An 18,124-nucleotide genomic window follows, 5' to 3' on the forward strand; every position below is an offset into this window, starting at 1 on the left:
GATCAAAGCTGCCTTTGTTGAGACAAATAGATTTTTTTTTTAGGATGTGTTAGACAAATATATCAAACCTTCCTACTCTAGAGTCTAGACTTTGGGCCCTTGACTTCCCTTTCAGATGGGCTTCACGGATGCACTGCGTCCATGGGTCCTCTCTTGGGCTTCCGGGCCTCGGCCAGGTAGCACGTCGTGACATTTCCTTCCTGGGCCGTGAAAGGCTGAAACCACCCACAAGCCACAACCCAGTCAGCGGTGGGCACCCTGGACTCCTGGAGGCTACCGTACACACCCAGCATTGATAGCTGGTAAGCCCAGGGGGTAAAACGGAAAATGCGTACCCTTCTCTGAGCTCTGTCTATTTCCCCTCTCCCAAATCCAAAGCCAAAACCCCTCTCCCTCCCCACCTCGCCCGCTCCGTACGGCCACCGGCGGCGGCGGCGGCGATGAGCGCGGTGAACCTGACGAACGTGGCGGTGCTCGACAACCCCACCTCCTTCGTCAACCCGTTCCAGTTCGAGATCTCCTACGAGTGCCTCGTCGCCCTCGAGGATGGTGCGTTCGCCTCCTTCACTCCCCCTCCCTCCTAAATCGAACCCGTTTGTTGATGTTGTTTTGCGTATTTCTCGGGAGCTCGTTTCGATGCTTTGGTGATCTATAAGTTATTTCTCCCGATTCGGTTGCTGTATATACCAGGCGGTTGAAACTGAAATAGGGGCGTCAGCCTGGGATACCGCGGGTTGTATGTATTTCTAGGGTTTTAGGGTGGCGGCGGAGCAGTTTCATGACTCGATAGGGCTGAATAAGTTGCTTGGAATTGCGGAAGAGGGCGTGATAGGTTTGGACTACTTGTTGATTGGTTCATTTTGATGACTGAATGAAATTGTTTATTAGGTCAATTCCTTCAGCTTTGAGAATAAAACAGAGCTCTGAATGCAAGGCAAGTTTTAGCAGGAAGTAGCACACATGGATGGAATAAACTACTCCTATCTGTTATCATGATACTTAGAGTACCAGTTACCTCTGGGAAATCGCATCGGTCTCTTACAATGAATTTGTGTAGTATTGTCAAAGCTACAGCTCATTATACTCACATGGCATGAACTGGCATACAATTTAACTGGTTAAGTGTGTTCTTCCTTATGAATAGTAATTGTCTTCTTCACAAGCGGAATTTATATTGTATTGAGGTGATACGCAAGTCTGATGGACTCTCCTTACTATTTGTATGCTTTTATCCTTCAGTTTAAGAATCATTTATTCTAATTGATGATCGTTAGGCTGCTGGATACAGTGCATAATAGGGCCATACTATCAAGATATTTGACTACTCTTCAGGTTCTTCGGGCCGAGTTCTCTAAAATAATGTGGTCTAGAAACTGTATATTATACTTCGCATGTGCATCTGGATACTGCCATTTGATTACTTTCCTGTATAAAGTCAATGGTTTATAGAATACTTACATGGGTTGTATTTATGCTTCATTGCTGTTTTCGTTAGTGCTGTCCTCATGAGGGAGCAACTCTTGATAATAGGATCATAATTGTTTTCTTATGTTGCTACTTTCTTATTGGGGCACCTTTTATGAGTCTTGTCATACTATTTGGGCTCAAGACATAATTGTTGGCCAATTTTCTGAAACATTTCTTTCTCAAGCCATCATGAGTTGGGTGCCACTGCAAATTATCAGTATGCTTTTATTGACCATCTTCCTACCAATTTCACATTGTTTTCACAATGAATTAACAAGTACAATCAGAATAACTTTTACCGCTATTGTCGAAGGAGCTTATCTAAAATACCCTAGTTGGTTTACTTGGTGGCTTGGTGTCTATTTTTGTTTGATATGTGTTTATGCACGTGTTGGGCCAGTGAACATTTGTACTGCTGTTGATTGAAATTATAACCTGCCTCTACCTTCTAGTGAAATGATGTGCAAATTCTTTTTGCAGGTTCTTTGACAAAATAGCTGGTTTACATCTTGATAGTTTTACTTGATCTATTTAACTATTCAACTTATCATTTGTTGCAAGTACTGTGGAAGTACTAATGTGGACTTTGTTGGTTGGCCTTTCAGATCTGGAGTGGAAGCTTATATACGTTGGATCAGCAGAAGATGAGAATTATGATCAGCAACTTGAGAGTGTGCTGGTTGGCCCTGTGAATGTCGGGACATACCGTTTTGTTCTGCAGGTAAAATAGGTCATCTTATACGGATCTACGAGTTCACGATTGGCAATCATGGACTCTGATAAGAAAATGCAGTTTGACTGCTGTGCAGAAATCTCCATGTTCATATTGCAGTCAGCTGCTTTGCTCCTACCTGAGGTCTAAGTTTGCGACATGAGACTGATATATGTCTTTTCTGTTTTCAGGCTGACCCTCCGGATCCCTCAAAGATCCGGGAGGAAGACATAATTGGTGTTACAGTGCTCCTGTTGACTTGTTCGTACATGGGGCAGGAGTTCATCAGAGTAGGTTACTACGTGAACAATGACTATGATGATGAGCAACTCAGAGAAGAACCCCCAGCGAAGCTGCTGATTGACCGGGTGCAGAGAAATATTCTGACTGACAAGCCCAGAGTCACCAAGTTCCCCATCAACTTCCATCCTGAAACCAGCGCAGGACAGCAGCAAGAGCAGCCACAATCAGCTTTACCTGAAAACCAGACAGGCGAAGGCGGCAAGCCCACCAACACGGATCCATGATCGGAGTTGAAAACTTGGAATGTCAAAATTTTGAGCTCCTACTAGGACAGTACTGCAAGTCCTGGGACTGGAATGCTGGAGTGGGTATCTGAACTGTCTGTTCTGGGAGAGAAGCTGTGTGCACCACTAAACTAGAGTGATTTAATCAAAAGTTCGCATTGGTTAGTCAAGTGCCTGTAGTGACTAGGTTCTGACGCGCTACTGAAATGTTGCATCCTTTTGTTAGCGATGAACTGTAAGATCTTCGTCCAGTAATCTGTCCAACCCTAGTTGTCTTGGATTATGTCCGCAATCGCAAGAACTTGTTAGATGACTTGGTTGTACATAACCATGTCCTGTTATAAATCAGAGATGCTCCTATTAGCTGTGACTGGTGGTGTAGCCTAATTGCGGTTATGTGTGTTGGTGCATCAGAGCAGGTTGCTTGTGGTTGGAAGTCGTACTCTTTGGGCTCCAAATGCGGCAATGACGTTTTGCCTCATAGGAGTAGATGATCTTAAAACACATATAAAATGTTCAAAATATTTTTGGAAGGTACTTTTCTTTGCAGTAGCAACAAAAGTATTTTACACAGGTAGCAACAAATGTATTTTTCCCTGAATTTTATATGTGGAAAGAGAATATGCAGATATGTGCACAAGATTTTTTTCCTTTTTCTTTTATTTTAAAATATGATTTTTTAATGGAGTATCTACTCCTATAAACCAAAGTGGATTTCTGCTCCAAATGAGCTACACATGTGTGCACTAATAAAAAAAAGACTTCTCTATAGCTTGAAAAGTTAAATTGTTTTAGCAATTAGCACTCAACTTTTGTACTCTGTCTATGATGTTTTCTGCTTTATTTTGTCAAAGGTGCAAAACTAGATCCTATATGTAATATGTGTTTAAGAAGTTCTTTTTTTATCAACGGTGACTTGAAACAAAATAGATAGAAAATTAACGTGTTACTAACTTGTAACAAAAAGAGGCTGTTTTTTTTCTGGTTGAAACATAGTCATGTGGGTGACACAAATCATCCAACCCAAACTCCCAAAGTATTGTTCAAAAAAAAAAACTCCCAAACTAAAGTGGGGCAAATTATAAGTGCCCAACTAATATGGGCCCAAATGATCAAAATACCCCCGGTCCTTCGGTCCATCTTGTCTCGGTAGGGTTCTGCCCAGCCGCCGCCCGCCGCCGTGTCGCACCACTCCGACAGCGCCTCCCCGCCGCAGTGCAGCATCACTCCGTCGCCGCCTCGCAATAATCCGCGCCTCGCAGCCCCGTGTTTGCCGCCGACCGACCAGCTGTTCTCCGCCTCCACCTAGCTCTGCTCTGCGCCGACCACCTCCCTGCACCTCTCCATATCCGCCTCCGGTCTGTCCCGCCGCCGTCCCCTGGCCCTCCCCCAACCCGGAGCTTTCTCTGAAGTTTCTCAACTTCGACATGTAAGAGGGCGCTCTCTGTTACAAATCAAATATTCAGTGTAGTTCATGTATGGCTGATGCCACGCTAGCATTGTTTCAACAGTTGGTAGTGAGATCTAAATTTCTTTCCATGATGTATGTGTACGTCTTTCTGGAATTCTTCATATTCTGTGACAAATGGTTGAGCATGCCTTGGGAAAGCTGTAGATACACTCATACACGAGGATCCAGATGATAACTGATGCATATATGTATACATTATCTCCTTAGTGCAACTTGATCTGTCTGTTGTCGCTAAGACTGCAGCCATGCGCTCTTCTTTGTTATACAGAAATAGAAGGAATACTCCTATACACATATGATGCAATTGCGCTAAAAACAGTCCATACGGGCGTTGAACAACTTCCGTTTATTTGACTTTTTCAATAATGATGACACCACATATTTATTGTAATTTCAGCATTTTGTTATTAGATGGTCTGCAACACACACACACGCTCACCACAGAACATTTCTGCCACCTCAGGCAGCCGCCTCCCTGCCGTACCTGCTGGTATCCTAGTAGCACTCTGTCCATGCCACTGCCCAGATCCTCCTCTCTGACCCACTTTTTGCTTCGCTGCCACCTTAATAGTGTATTTGGTGACAACTGGTTTCTACAGAGATAAAGATGGGGTAAACATGAATTGGGAGCTCCTGATCTTGACCCGGTCAAATAGCATTTTCTTTGATGGGATCATCTACTGTTATTCGTCTGAACCATTCCTTGGAGTGGAGTAATTTTGTCTTATACTGTTATTGCGATTTGTTTGTGGAGTTGATTCTTGTTGTCCTCCTGAAGGATCCTTATAACTGAAAATTCAAATGCTTGCAGGACTGGGTCTAGAAAGCAGGAGCTCAACTCTAAGAAAAAGCTCGAGAAGAAGCTTAGCTTCTACACAAGTAAGTGTACCCTTCCTGTTGAGGTTCATGATTTTTCTTCCATGTGCTCCTTCTTGGTAAGGTTTTTCTATGTTAGTTCTTGTGATCATGTACTACATGTTCTGGATTATGCATTCTTGTGTGTTGAGCAACGCATTTTGAAAGTACTCAAGGCTGATGGTAATTGTTTGTAATCATATCACTTCTGCGGTATTCTTAAAGAGAATGCTATTATTGTTAGAAAATCATTTTCCTATAGCAGATAGCTGGTTAGTGCAATGGTGAATTGTTGCAGAACATTTATTGGTTCCTTTGGAATTGTACAAGGTTATATTTTTGGTAGATTTCAAAAGGCTCACTTTGCTTACCCATGTGCGTAAGATTAGATTGTACATTGCTTTTTCATGTCACCAAATGGACCCTGATAGGTATTATACAATATTTTAAGCAATTACCAATTTACTACACTTTTCTAGAAAAGAACCAAACGCCTAGCTATGCTAACCTTGATTCCTTGAGCTATATCTGCTAATATGCACAAGTCCCCCTGCCTAGCGAATCAAGATGGGCAGTGCAAAGAGTTTCTTAATTTGCCTGAATTGAATTGTGTTCATCCAGAAAATAAAAAGACCGTCCACTTTTTCCATGTGCTTGTTTACCATCATCAAAAGCTGGTGTAAAGTGCAACATTATGTGGCCCTCCTGATGTATAATGCTGCATCTAGACATACATGGTCCAAATTCCAAACTGCAACTGCTATAATAAAATCTGGTCTAAAATGCAGTTTACTCATACTACAATCTGTTATATATTTTTACATATTATTGTACTTATCTAGTATCTTCATTTCTCGTAACTCATATGCACTTCAGGACCATCAACTTTCTCTACAATAATGTGTACAGGATATCGGCTTAGTTTGAGATATTGTACTGTAGATGCTGTTATGCGTTATGATTGATTATTGATTTTTTTTTTCATGTATGTATACTGCATTTTGCTTCTTCTACTTAGCCACCTTGAATGTATTTTGCAGAATACTATGAGTTGTTTTGTTTGCCTCAACTTATAATGCAACTCATTGGACCTTTTGCTTGTCATTTCAGAAGTGAAAGATACGGTTACTTCCCTAAATGCTAAGAAGGCTATCAGTAAGGTACTTTGGTGCTTTTATGTTCAAAATCCTTTCCTTCATTAGCATAACATTCCTTTTTATCAGCTTTTGCATACATGTGCAATATCGTGACTTGTTTGTTCACTTGATAGTTTGGTTAAAACAAAAAATAAGCATTATTGTGCTTCCTTTGTAGAACCCTGCCTACACTTGCCGGTTATTGACTTACAATGACATTTATTATGTTTAATATGTTACTGTTGGCTGATGTTTCTGTGATGTTATATTATCTATTTCCATATTCCAAGGATACTGTTATATTCAGTACGAATTATCGGGTCACATGCGTGGGAAGTTGTTCAATTGGACTTCATGTTGTGTTGGAGTTCATTAAGGACTTGCCCCTTGAATACTGGATCCTTCTAGAATGTTGGTTGAATCATTTAAGTATTGATTGAATAATGTGGAACGATGGCTTGCAGATTTTGTCTGTTCTGTTGGCTTTCATATCTAGCCTAATTCAACTTGCTGTGAAACGATAGCAGTATTTGACCATAGCCCAGTTGAACCTGACATTGACGATTGTTCTCTGATTCCTATTTGCAAAATTCCTGCTCTTATTTGAAATCTGGAAACTGATAAAGTACTTCGTTTACCCCTCAGCAGTATTTGACCATAGCCCACTTGAACCTAACATACGTGTCATTTGCAGAAAAAAAAAGAACCTAACATAGGTGATTGCCTTCTGGTTCATGTTTTTTAAAATCCTAGCTCTTATTTGAAATCTGGAAACTGATAAATTACTTTAGTCGGGTCAGTTATCAGTACGTTCCCAACCCTGGTAACTTTTTCGCACTTTAGGAGTTCCTTCTTATTTGACAAGGCCATGATGGTCACAACACATCATCCATCTCCAACAAGGTTGATACCTAGTTAACAAGATTCAGTTCTGAAATGTTAAAATAATGATAAGAGAGTGCAGAGTGCCAGAGTTCTCCTGGTCAGTTTAATCCATCTTTTGTTACCAGAAGTATGTTGCCTCACTTATCCAGTTCTTTTAACCAACAATGATTGACATGCACGTCCAAGCAACATGTACAATTTATTAAAAAATATAACAGAGGGTGCCATCCTGACTTTTATTCAAGTGGGTAAACCCTCGGAACCCGGTGGGTGGTTTCACAACTGTGAGTGTACCTACAATTTCATCCCAGGAGACTTCTAGCATGTCCTCGTCAACAAGCTAACACTGAATCAGATGTGCCAGCCAGCGTGTGGCATGGCAATAGAAAACTTATGGTATTGTGGTGTCATTCACATGTGGAATCTTAATTATGTTAGTTTTCTCCAGTTTAGCCACGGGACAATTCACAGAGGCCAAGATCAGTATGATTGCTTAAACTCACACCTTTCTTTAGCATAAGCCAATAATAGTTGCATGGACCATGTGTCAGCAAGACAACACAGTTACGTGTAGTAGTCATGAAAACTTGAAAAGCCAAGCCACGATATAAGCTATAGACTCGGTGAAGCCAGTATACCAAGCTAGGCCATTTGCAAAACAAAACAAAAAACAAAGTTATCTACATGGGTGTAGCTTGTTTAGGTACTCAATTGTAACACATTGAATAGTGAATGCTAGATGGATACGAGGTCATCCGTAGTTGGGAATGTGTAAATCTTTTTACCACAATTTCAGCTGCTGGTGTCTCGTAAAAAATGCACGGCCAATTAGGGCTGGAATTCGAGCCGAGCCGAGCCAGCTCGGCTCGACTCGCTAAAGCTCGGTCAATAATCGAGTTAGCTCGACTCGACTCGTTTAACAATCGAGTCTGGATTTGAAACTCGGCTCGACTCGCAAAGCTCGCGAGTAACTCACGAGTAGCTCGTTTAAAACTGTCAAATAGAATATATAAAATGTACAATGTATTTTCGCGAATATTTGGGCATGAATGATGAACAATAAGCATTAGCACTATGGTACCTGAACAATATAAACCACAACGATCAATATATCTTGAGAATAATATTTTCAAGTTGTGAAACCACAAATATACTTGTCCATTTTGGTGGGCTTGGGCCGACTCCATTTTTACCGAGCTAAACGAGCTACTCACGAGTTCGATGAGCTCGGCTCGTTTAGCTTGAACTCGTTTAACCACAAAATATGAAACTCGGCTTGACTCGTTATACACCGAGTTCGAGTTGAAGCGAGTCGAGTCGCGAGTTACTCGTTTAGCTCGCGAGTTTCGAGTTTTAATTCCAGGCCTACGGCCAATTACCAAAAAAATGGTTTTGAGTTTTGACTGCTAATTTGCCTCCAATATTTCCCCAGCTGTATACCTTCTGTATCCGCTACCCTTGTGTCCTTAGTTGTGCACATTTGAGGCATGTAGCTAGTTACTGGTTTGCAATTGTGTACGGAGTACCTAACAAGCAAATGTATTTCGGGTGTTAAAGGATGCCTTTTGCTTTTCCATATTAGCCTGACACTACTGGTTGTGTACTTGTTTGTCTTGTTTTTGTTATTTTGAATGTACATAATACATAAGTTCACATTCAGTTCTCATCAAGTGTTGTGCTCTCCCAATTTGTCACGTGAATGTATTTGTGGGTGTTCAAAAAGGGCATTTTTTCCTTGTCAAAGCTGGACAACAAAAATGTCTCTTGATATGAAGCTTTCCTACCGGCAGTTTTTCTTGTTTTTGTTACTGCTGACTGCTTGATACCATATATGCTGTAATTGGCCTGCTATAGAGGAAATTTACATGCAGTTGTCAAACTCTGGCTCATTTTGAGTTCCATGTCTGCAGAAAAAGAAACAGAGGAGCCGTCAGAAGAAATTGAAAGCATATGATTTCTCAGAACTTTCTGAGTTCCTTCCTGAAACAGCTAGCTCACAGAAGCAGACTGAAGTAAAGCTGAACTGCAAATCAAAGCAGGCTTTAGTGTAATTCTCACTTGACATCTCTGTCCTCCAGTTTTCTTTGCTCTTTGCATCGTTAGTTTCAATACCTGCTTTGTTTTTCAGGCAACGGGAATCTGCTCAACTGAACGCTGTACTGAACAATCCTCAGTTCCAGCTAGACCCATTTGCGGCAATTCATCAGCATCTGGTATTAACACAACCACCTTCATCCATGAAAGAAGACGACTCTGCACAGATCGGGAAGAAATCTACTAGGAAGGACAAGAAAAGGAAGAAAAAGAAGAACAGCGCTTTGTCGACCACTCAGTCGATGGATATCTGATATCACCAACTAACTATCTAATGAAATGAACACAGTTATTTCATAATTTTGGTTTGTAGGTGACCCTTGTCGCGTGTGAGCTTGAAGTTGTGAAATTTTGATACCGGTGTGAGTTTTGTCTGCCAGAATATCCATTGGGCTGTTTCTCGAAAAAAGAACTACCAGATTGCATGTAAACATCACTCTGAAGGTTCAGGTTTAGCTCATTGTACAGGTGATGCTCATGCGATTCCATTTCACCGTTTTCTATCAGATGCTATAAATCACTAAACATTACGGGACAAGCTTCTCATTTTGTTGCGGTATTGTCGACTTTGTCGATATGGACATGGTGTCTCCCAAGGCATTGGAATTGTCATCAATCTGCAATCGGGAGCTTGCATAATTATAAATTTGTCCCTTTGCAGCACTTAATTTCACATGTAGCTTTTTAGAAAACTTTCAGCCACCTCCATTTTGCGGTAATCGTGGTAGAGCATCTCCAATCGACGATATGGCGTGGCCTTTTGCGTCCAGGTGCCTAAAAACCTGAATGCCGGTGGCCGGCTGCAACACACACATATGAAACACAATATATGAATCAAATATCCTTCACAAAAACATGACACACATCAAATTAAGAGCATAGCTTCATCACCATAGTATAGTTCAAATCAAACCAGTTCACAAACACATAAACAATGCAAATGGCATTCATGCCTCATCTTGTCCATTGGTTGCTCCATTTTGTGCGCCATCTTCATTAGAAACACCGGAGCCAATGCTATCACCCATTGAAGGTCCAAAGCCGCCACTTGTGGGAGGAATGGGAGCCATCATACAAGCCATGAATCCACCCATTGGTGCTCCCATACCACCCACTGGAGCCCCCATGGTTCCAATACCTCCCATGCCACCAATTGGAGCTTCGATGCCTCTCATGCCACCCTTTGGTGATCCAAAGACACCCATGCCTCACATAGGCGCACTCATGACACACATTGGAGCTCCCATGCCCCGCATTGGTGCACTCATGTCTTCCATGAATCCTCCCACCATCTGTTTTTTTTAGCCAACATTCATCCCAACAAAGGTTGATATATTCCTTTTTTGCTTCTCATCAAGGTTGGTTCTGTCCGTCATGACAAGATATTTCTCATGCTCGACTTGATGATGGGCTTCTTCCATGGCCACCTTCCTCTCCTCCACCGCTGCCAACCTCTCCTCGGCCACGACCCTTCTCTCATCGGCAGCCACCCGTCTCTCCTCGGTCAACCGGCCCTCATCTACCTATGTCCTCCTCGCAATCTTCCTCTCCTTGGTCATCTCCTTTCTTGCGTTGACAATAGCTTCCAATGACTTCATGATGTCATTGTCTCCAGCCTTGTTCCCCTTTTCTTTTACTTGCTTCCTTCTGGCGGGCCTTTTGGTTTTACCAATGGAGTTGGGAGTGGGGCTTCTATTGCCCTCATCGCTTGATGCTTCATCATGATCAAGGTTGATTGTTGTGTTAGCTGGAGCAGCGTTTTGGTTCTCATGCGCCGTAAAAAAGCGATTTTTTGGGCGCCGTTGTAAAATTTGGAGATACTCTTAGCGTCCTTGAATATTAAAGACACATTTTGGGTAGCTCTACGCTAGAAGTTTAACAAATGTACCTAGCTTTTCCGAATCTAAGGTTTAATCTTTGTCTCATCTTATTAATTAAGAAAATAATTACCTGATTAATTAGCTTGAGACCGGGTAAAAACCGTCACAAACGCCATCGTGACCATCATGAAACATGGCTTTCTCAAGGGAACACACAACCAATATAGCTACCAACATAAGCCACACACCCATTAGTAAAATATGATTCGTCATCAAGATTGTCCGTCGGTGCCACTGCCATGACTCTTGAAGCCAATGCCTTTGATTTTATCGAAGGAACCTCGGCGTGGCGGCCCGGTGAAGCCCACACCTGCCATGCCAAACAATGGATCTTTCACGTAGAAGACCCGAGGTTTCGATTTTGAAGACAAGCTCCGAAGAGGAGATATCGCTCGACAAACACAGATGACAACAGATCCGATTTCGCAGAAGCAACACCAAGACCTGTCGGACACGACGAAACAAGCGCCGACTACCAATGTCTTGCCGCGACCAAACCGTAACTCTCCGTTGTTGTCGTTGTCGTGCAAGCCACCGATGTTCGTTTGCTTCGGCAAAGTTTGTGTTTCGCGTTGATGCAACCACTGCCTTGGATGTTGCGTAGCACATTACTAAATATTGTACGCCTACGCGCATGTACAGTAGAGTCTAATCAACTGACCCTGGGAGATTAAATATTATATTTTAGCTGAGTTGGAAGAGAGAGAAGTAAATGGACTCTCATGCAAAGACCAGCTCTAGCACATTCTTCTAAAGAGTGAATGGTGAGCCATAAAAGGATGTCAAAAATTTATTTAAATTCAGATGTATCTAAACATTTTTTAGTGTATAAATAAATTCAAATTTAGATAAATCTTCAACATTTTTCTATAAACAAAGATAATACTTCTATATCTTCTATTATAGATATAGCTGTAAAGTTAGCTATAGGTGATACGATAATACATTAGATTCAGTCAATTGTACTGTTGTTCTTGCTCTACTCGGTCACACTTTTGTCCAGGCCCCTGCTTTTGTCTCAGAGGTGGAGCATACAGCGAATCAGCAAATATTTGGCGGTCTATCTCCGGATTTATGTGGGCCAAGGAGAAGATTCACGTTAACATACCCCCACGGTACCATGTTTTCATTCAGCGTGTGTCACCATCATGACGACGGCAACGACTCGGCGCCGTGCCCAAACAGCCGTCCTGACCAAAACACACACACGTTCCGCCGATCCCATCAGAGGCCCCCAACCCCGCGCGCGCGTATAACTCAGCTCTCTGCCCGCGACCGCAGGCACACAACACAAGCGCTAGCTCCGAGGCCCGAGCTCCCAATCCCACCCGCAGAAAGATCGATACGATCGATCTTGCGCTCGCGGCTCGCGATGGCGGAGGCGCCGCTCCTGCCGCGGAAGGATCAGGGGGACGCCGCCGGGGAGGAGAAGGGGTACTGGAGGAGCGAGACCGGGAAGCTGGCGTACCTGGCGCTGCCCATGGTGGCGGTGAGCCTGTCGCAGTACGCCGTGCAGGTCTCCTCCAACATGATGGTCGGCCACCTCCCGGGCGTCCTCCCGCTCTCCTCCGCCGCCATCGCCACCTCCCTCGCCTCCGTCTCCGGCTTCAGCCTCCTCGTCCGTACACTGGCTTATCCCCCTCACCGCTCCTCTTTCCGTTCCTTCTGGATCCTCTTTTCGCATATTCCGCATTCTGTTTAGCGTTTCTTGTTGTTTTTTGTCCGGTAAAGAACGTCTCGCCTTAATTTCATTTCTGAGTGTTGCATGTCGTGCAATCCTCGGCTCTGGTCGCCTAGTTCGATTAGGCCACTGTAATGCCGTGTTCTACTGTTCTTGGCTCATCCAGGCTGTTGCCATCTCGAAATTCAGACAAGGAGAACACTAAGAGTCTAGCCCACGTACTAGTTCTTTATTCCGTTTATTTACAACTTTTAGGTGGTAGAGTTTAGTGGTATACTATTATGTTAAGTTGGATACTTGGATGGCCATGTGACTTTGATTTTTCTAGTGTGAATTATGAGACTAACGAGACTGAACTAGTGGGAGCTATGAGATTTCCGATCGGTGTATTTCTTATGCCAACTAGTCTGCTGCCAAGGGCATGATGACACCGCTGGAAAGCTACGTATTCCGCAGCCACCGAGTGGTAGTCAGTTTTCAGGAACCATTCAGACTATCTTTTTCTCCGAAACGGGTTTCACATACTTTTGTCGGGTTTGATTTCTTCCACCATTACTTAAAGTTTATTTTCTTGAAAGAAAGTTTACCTAGCACCTCCAAAGGTCATTTTCCATTGCGTGATATGATATTATCACGTAATTAGGGGTACGACCGACTTGATTGTTAGGCGAGTCGTCAGTGTCTCAGGCTCTGGGCTCATTGTCGTCTTCAAAGATGAAGAGATTGACATTAGCATAGTCTGCTACCAAGGGCGTGGCACTGCAGGAATGGTTCTCCACAGCCATCAAGAGTAGTATTCAGTTTTCAGGAACCATTCAAAGCATGCATGTTTCCTCTGAAACGGGTTTTACATACTTTTGTCATGTTTGATTTCTTCCACCAGTAATTTAAAGTTGGTTTTCTTCAAAGAAACTCTACATTACCTACCTCCAAAGGTCATTTTCCATTGTGTGATATGATATCACGTAGTAAGAGCATGTCTAACAGGCCCCGTATTTTTTCGCCCCTTAAAACGCGAGTAGAGGGCCCTGTATTCACTTTTCGCCGGCCGAAAACTCGGACGAGCTAGCAGACCCCGTATCCCCACCCCGTAAAACAGAATATTCTGTTTTACGGGGTGGGGATACGGGGTCTGCTAGCTCGTCCGAGTTTTCAACCCTCAAAACAGGGTTTTTTGACAAATTGGATATTAGAACCAACACAACATTCACATAAAATAAATGTTTTACATCACACAATAATCGTCATAATTATTACAATAATGTTTTTCGGAAATGTCAACAAATGTTCACATGGAAGAATTAAACAAATAACAAATGTTTCACACATACAACAATAGGAAATGAATGTTTCACACATACAACAATGGGAAATGAATGTAATAACTTATTGGCCATGCAACTGCCAATGGTGATCAATCAGATCTTGGGTGAGCTGGTGATGAGTCTCGGCATTTTCAATGCCTCGATGAGCTGCAAGAAAAGCTTCAATCCGACCAGGGTTCCTCTCGGGCTGCACTCGGGTGCCAACATTGTCATAGAAACATACATGGCAAGTTCAAACCTCTTTCATCTTCAATGATCATGTTGTGAAGAATCACACAACATGCCATGATATCAACAAGAGTTTCCTTGTCCCAAAACCTAGCAGGACCCGGACAATTGCAAACTTTGCTTGCAAGACACCAAAAGCTCTCTCAATATCCTTGCGCCTCTTGATTTTTGGTGAAGCAAGCTTCCTTTCTTGTCAAAGCCTTGTCCTTTTTCTCTTTTATGGACTTGACAAGGGTTGCATAGTTAGGGTAACCCGATGTCATGGATCCTTTCCGCTGATCCAGAAGCTTGGCGCGGTCCTCCATTTGCTTCATGCCGAACAGGAGCAGCATCATCTCCGTCTCGTCGTTGTTGAGCAACTCGTCGATGTCCGAATCGTCGGAATCCGATGAGGACCAATTGGTCGACGTCGCGTCCAAATCCGCCATGTGCACATCCTCCGAAGCCATCTACCACGGTGTATCATACATCAGCCCAAACACGACCATGCTACGGGCGACAACGAAGAAGAACGCGGCGGAATACTCACCGGCGAATACGGCGGAGAAGACCGCGGCGGGAGGGCGGCGGCGCGCGCGGAGGGACACGGATCTTCGACGAAGGTGCGGCGGAGGTGCGGGGGGCGTCGACGCAGCTCGGCGCGGCTCGGCGGACGGCGGAGGGGCGCGGATCTGACGGATTCCGGCGGCGGCGCGCGGGAGGCTGCGGCGGTGCGCGGGGGAAAACAGGTGGGGGGAACTGAAATGTCCGCGCGCGGTTTCGAAAATGGGATACCGGTTTGGCCCTCTATCCCCGCTCCCACCCCGCACAAGTAGGGGGCGAAGACCCGCCCCGTAATCGAAAACTGAAAAAATCGGTGCGGGGCCGTTTTTACGGGGCGTGCTAGTCGGCCGGGTAGAGCCGAAACCCGTATATCGGCGGTTATTATACGGGTTTGCCCCTTTTAAGGGGTCTGTTAGACATGCTCTAAGGGGTACGACTGGATTATGAGGTACTACTTGATTTTAGGCGAGTCATCAGTGTCTCGGAATTTCTTTAGTCAGCCAACTGTCATCTAGAAAGATGAAGAAATTGGCAGACACCCCATTAGGTGAGATCAGTTTTATATAAAGATCAAATGGTGATGCAGATCAGGGACGAGTTCCACCTTTGGGAGAGGGCCAAGAGAAGAGGGAGAATAGACATAGCGAGAGAGTAGACCTAGGCGGAGGGGTTGGTGTGCGTGTGGCCAGCACTGCTGTGCTCTCTTGTATATTGTTATGCTTCTTCTTCTATAAAGATAAGGCACGTTTTGCGCGTGCTCTCGAAAAAAAAAGAGATCAGTTTTTTTTTTTGTCACAGTTACTCCGTCCGTTCCATACTAGTTGTCGCTGATTTAATACGTACTAAATCATCGACAACTAATATGAAACTGAGGAAGTATTTGCTAAACAGTAGCTTTTGTAAATAATTTTTTATCAGAGCAGGCCATATTTACTCATCTACCTGCTACTAAGATATTTTCACGTGACTTGTTATTTGGCTACTGTTTATAAAAGCACTGAATAATATCCTCCAAAAAAATCAAACCACTGAATTGATTTGTGAAACAGATCGGCATGGCAAGTGCACTGGAGACTCTCTGCGGCCAAGCCTACGGTGCAAAGCAATACCACAATCTCGGGCTGCACACCTACAGAGCCATCGTCACCCTCCTGGTGGTGTGCGTCCCTTTGTCACTGCTATGGGTGTTCATGGGCAAAATCCTGGTCCTGATCGGTCAGGACCCCCTGATCGCGCACGGAGCAGGGAGATACATCGTCTGGCTGATCCCAGGACTGTTCGCGAATGCGCTGATCCAGCCGATCACCAAATTCCTGCAGTCTCAGAGCCTGATTGTGCCACTGCTCCTGTCTTCCGTGGCGACGCTGGCGTTGCATGTACCACTGTGCTGGGTGCTGGTGTTCAGGACCGGAATGGGGTACACCGGCGCCGCTCTGGCGATCAGCGTGTCCTACTGGCTCAATGTGGCCATGCTCGTAGCGTACATTGTGATATCGAGCTCCTGCAGGGAGACGCGCACGCCACCGACGATCAAGGCCTTCAGGGGAGTGGGTGTGTTCCTGCGCTTAGCTCTGCCCTCTGCACTGATGATGTGGTAATCACCGGAACCTGACTGGGAACTGCATTGCCTCTGCTTTTGAATTTCCAGTTACCTGTTGCCAATCATGTCATGTTTATATTTGCTTTGTACTTTTGTTCAGTCTTGAGTGGTGGTCATTTGAGCTCCTTATTCTCATGTCGGGGCTTCTACCCAACCCAGAGCTTCAGACCTCAGTTCTATCAATTTGGTAAGATATGGTCACTGTATTATGTGGCATAAATCTGCTAGTCCAACAATGTTTGACCTTATGTTACATACTCTTTTTCTACAGCCTCACGAGTATAACATTACTATTCACCATACCCCTTGGGCTTGGAGCGGGTGGAAGGTATGAACCATGAAGCCAATTAACTACATGGAGGATACATTTTTTCTTTTGCTGCTTGGAAACAATATCTGTTTGGTAATTGATTCTGTATTTTTTTTACTTTTGTTATTTAATGAGCAGCACGCGAGTAGCAAATGAACTGGGTGCTGGAAACCCTGAAGGAGCTCGATCGGCAGTCCGTGTGGTGATGTCGATCGCAGTGACAGAGGCGGTGATCGTCAGTGGAACTCTTTTGCTGTCCCGGCGCCTCTTGGGTCATGCTTACAGTAGCGAGGACCAGGTCATATCCGCCGTTGCGGCGATGGTTCCTCTGGTCTGCATCACTGTGGTTACGGATGGTCTCCAAGGAGTTCTCTCAGGTCAGTCACCTGAGATCAAACTGTTCTCTATGCGCAGTCCTGACAAATGTTTGCGACGGCGTGTAACATCTGTTTCTTTGTCAGGTATTGCTCGAGGATGTGGGTGGCAGCACGTGGGCGCTTACATCAACCTCGGCTCGTTCTACTTGCTTGGGATCCCGATGGCGATGCTCCTCGGTTTTATTCTGAACATGGGAGCAAAAGGGCTGTGGATAGGTATCATATGTGGGTCGATCTCACAGAGCACACTTCTTTCGGCCGTCACGTTTTTCACCGACTGGCAAAAGATGGTTTGTTCTTCATCTCCATCTGAACTGAACCCACTTACACCTAAGGCTCATAACGAACAGCCCGATGCATTCTTGGAAGAGTTAATACCTATCTCACGGTGCATTGCATTTCATTTTCGTGCAGGCTGACAAAGCTAGGGAGAGGTCACTAAGTGAGAAGGCAACGGAGTCAGAGTCGAGATATCTACTGGAATAGTAGTTACACTACAATTTTGCGCATCTCATCACTGTCGGGACTCGGAAGTGATCATGTAGATTGTAGAGGAGGATCCCGTGAACCACTGCTTTCCTCCATCTTTACATCTATGCAATCCGCGGGGCCGCGGCGGAATGGCAAGGGATGATCTTTCCTGAATCCCCTGGTCCTCATTTTCCACTTAGTTTTTGCTCGACAGGGTACATGCTGGACAGCTCGAGACCTGAGAGTTGCGCCTCCACGTTTTGTGTGCATGTGTTGGCTGTAACATCTGGATGTATAGACTGCAGGATAAATCCGTGCTGTTTCTAACTGAATCATCTCATGTTCTGAAGGTCATTTCCCCTTTCCCTCCTAGAAATAACCAAGCAGGTTTGGGATATTGTTACTCGTGATCACAGGGGTGAGGTTGTGGCAGCAATGGCGGGCTGAAGTGACTGCGTTTCTGAAGCGTTTCATGCTGAGCTGAATGCAGCAGTACAGGCGGTGCGACTGGCCGAGCAACTAGGAGTGATTCATGCTATCCTTGAGACAGATTCTCAGCTCC

At 44.3% G+C, this 18,124-nt stretch overlaps 3 protein-coding genes across 3 annotated transcripts; all 3 read left to right on the forward strand.

Annotated features, from left to right (window-relative positions):
- Window positions 1-397: 397 nt before the first annotated feature.
- LOC124667337 (histone chaperone ASF1B-like) lies at window positions 398-3,076 on the forward strand. The gene is made up of 3 exons (XM_047204635.1): window positions 398-549; window positions 2,073-2,188; window positions 2,371-3,076. The coding sequence occupies exons 1-3, from the start codon at window positions 441-443 to the stop codon at window positions 2,704-2,706; spliced, it is 561 nt and encodes a 186-aa protein (XP_047060591.1). The 5' UTR covers window positions 398-440; the 3' UTR covers window positions 2,707-3,076.
- An 864-nt stretch (window positions 3,077-3,940) lies between these two features.
- On the forward strand, window positions 3,941-9,502 carry LOC124664578. The gene is made up of 5 exons (XM_047202063.1): window positions 3,941-4,135; window positions 4,989-5,056; window positions 6,143-6,192; window positions 8,964-9,100; window positions 9,182-9,502. Coding segments are annotated over exons 1-5 (477 nt in total). The 5' UTR covers window positions 3,941-4,133; the 3' UTR covers window positions 9,402-9,502.
- Window positions 9,503-12,440: 2,938 nt separating this feature from the next.
- On the forward strand, window positions 12,441-17,684 carry LOC124661871 (protein DETOXIFICATION 12-like). Its single transcript, XM_047199761.1, has 7 exons — window positions 12,441-12,645; window positions 15,854-16,398; window positions 16,505-16,591; window positions 16,676-16,732; window positions 16,853-17,091; window positions 17,176-17,381; window positions 17,506-17,684. Exons 1-7 carry the CDS (start codon window positions 12,508-12,510, stop codon window positions 17,575-17,577), a joined length of 1,344 nt encoding a protein of 447 aa, XP_047055717.1. The 5' UTR covers window positions 12,441-12,507; the 3' UTR covers window positions 17,578-17,684.
- The last annotated feature ends 440 nt before the right edge of the window (window positions 17,685-18,124 follow it).

The sequence above is a fragment of the Lolium rigidum genome, chromosome 6 (assembly GCF_022539505.1).
Source record: "Lolium rigidum isolate FL_2022 chromosome 6, APGP_CSIRO_Lrig_0.1, whole genome shotgun sequence".
Classification (NCBI taxonomy): Eukaryota; Viridiplantae; Streptophyta; class Magnoliopsida; order Poales; family Poaceae; genus Lolium; species Lolium rigidum.

Excerpts from the sequence above, each read along its gene's own strand:
- LOC124667337 (XM_047204635.1), top strand. The coding sequence starts at position 441 with ATGAGCGCGGTGAACCTGACGAACGTGGCGGTGCTCGACAACCCCACC. Across the intron at positions 550-2,072 it reads CCTCGTCGCCCTCGAGGATG|ATCTGGAGTGGAAGCTTATA; the intron begins GTGCGTTCGCCT and ends TTGGCCTTTCAG. Across the intron at positions 2,189-2,370 it reads CATACCGTTTTGTTCTGCAG|GCTGACCCTCCGGATCCCTC; the intron begins GTAAAATAGGTC and ends TTCTGTTTTCAG.
- LOC124664578 (XM_047202063.1), top strand. Across the intron at positions 5,057-6,142 it reads GAAGCTTAGCTTCTACACAA|AAGTGAAAGATACGGTTACT; the intron begins GTAAGTGTACCC and ends TTGTCATTTCAG. Across the intron at positions 6,193-8,963 it reads CTAAGAAGGCTATCAGTAAG|AAAAAGAAACAGAGGAGCCG; the intron begins GTACTTTGGTGC and ends CCATGTCTGCAG.
- LOC124661871 (XM_047199761.1), top strand. The coding sequence starts at position 12,508 with ATGGTGGCGGTGAGCCTGTCGCAGTACGCCGTGCAGGTCTCCTCCAAC. Across the intron at positions 16,399-16,504 it reads CCCTCTGCACTGATGATGTG|TCTTGAGTGGTGGTCATTTG; the intron begins GTAATCACCGGA and ends ACTTTTGTTCAG. Across the intron at positions 17,382-17,505 it reads TCACCGACTGGCAAAAGATG|GCTGACAAAGCTAGGGAGAG; the intron begins GTTTGTTCTTCA and ends ATTTTCGTGCAG.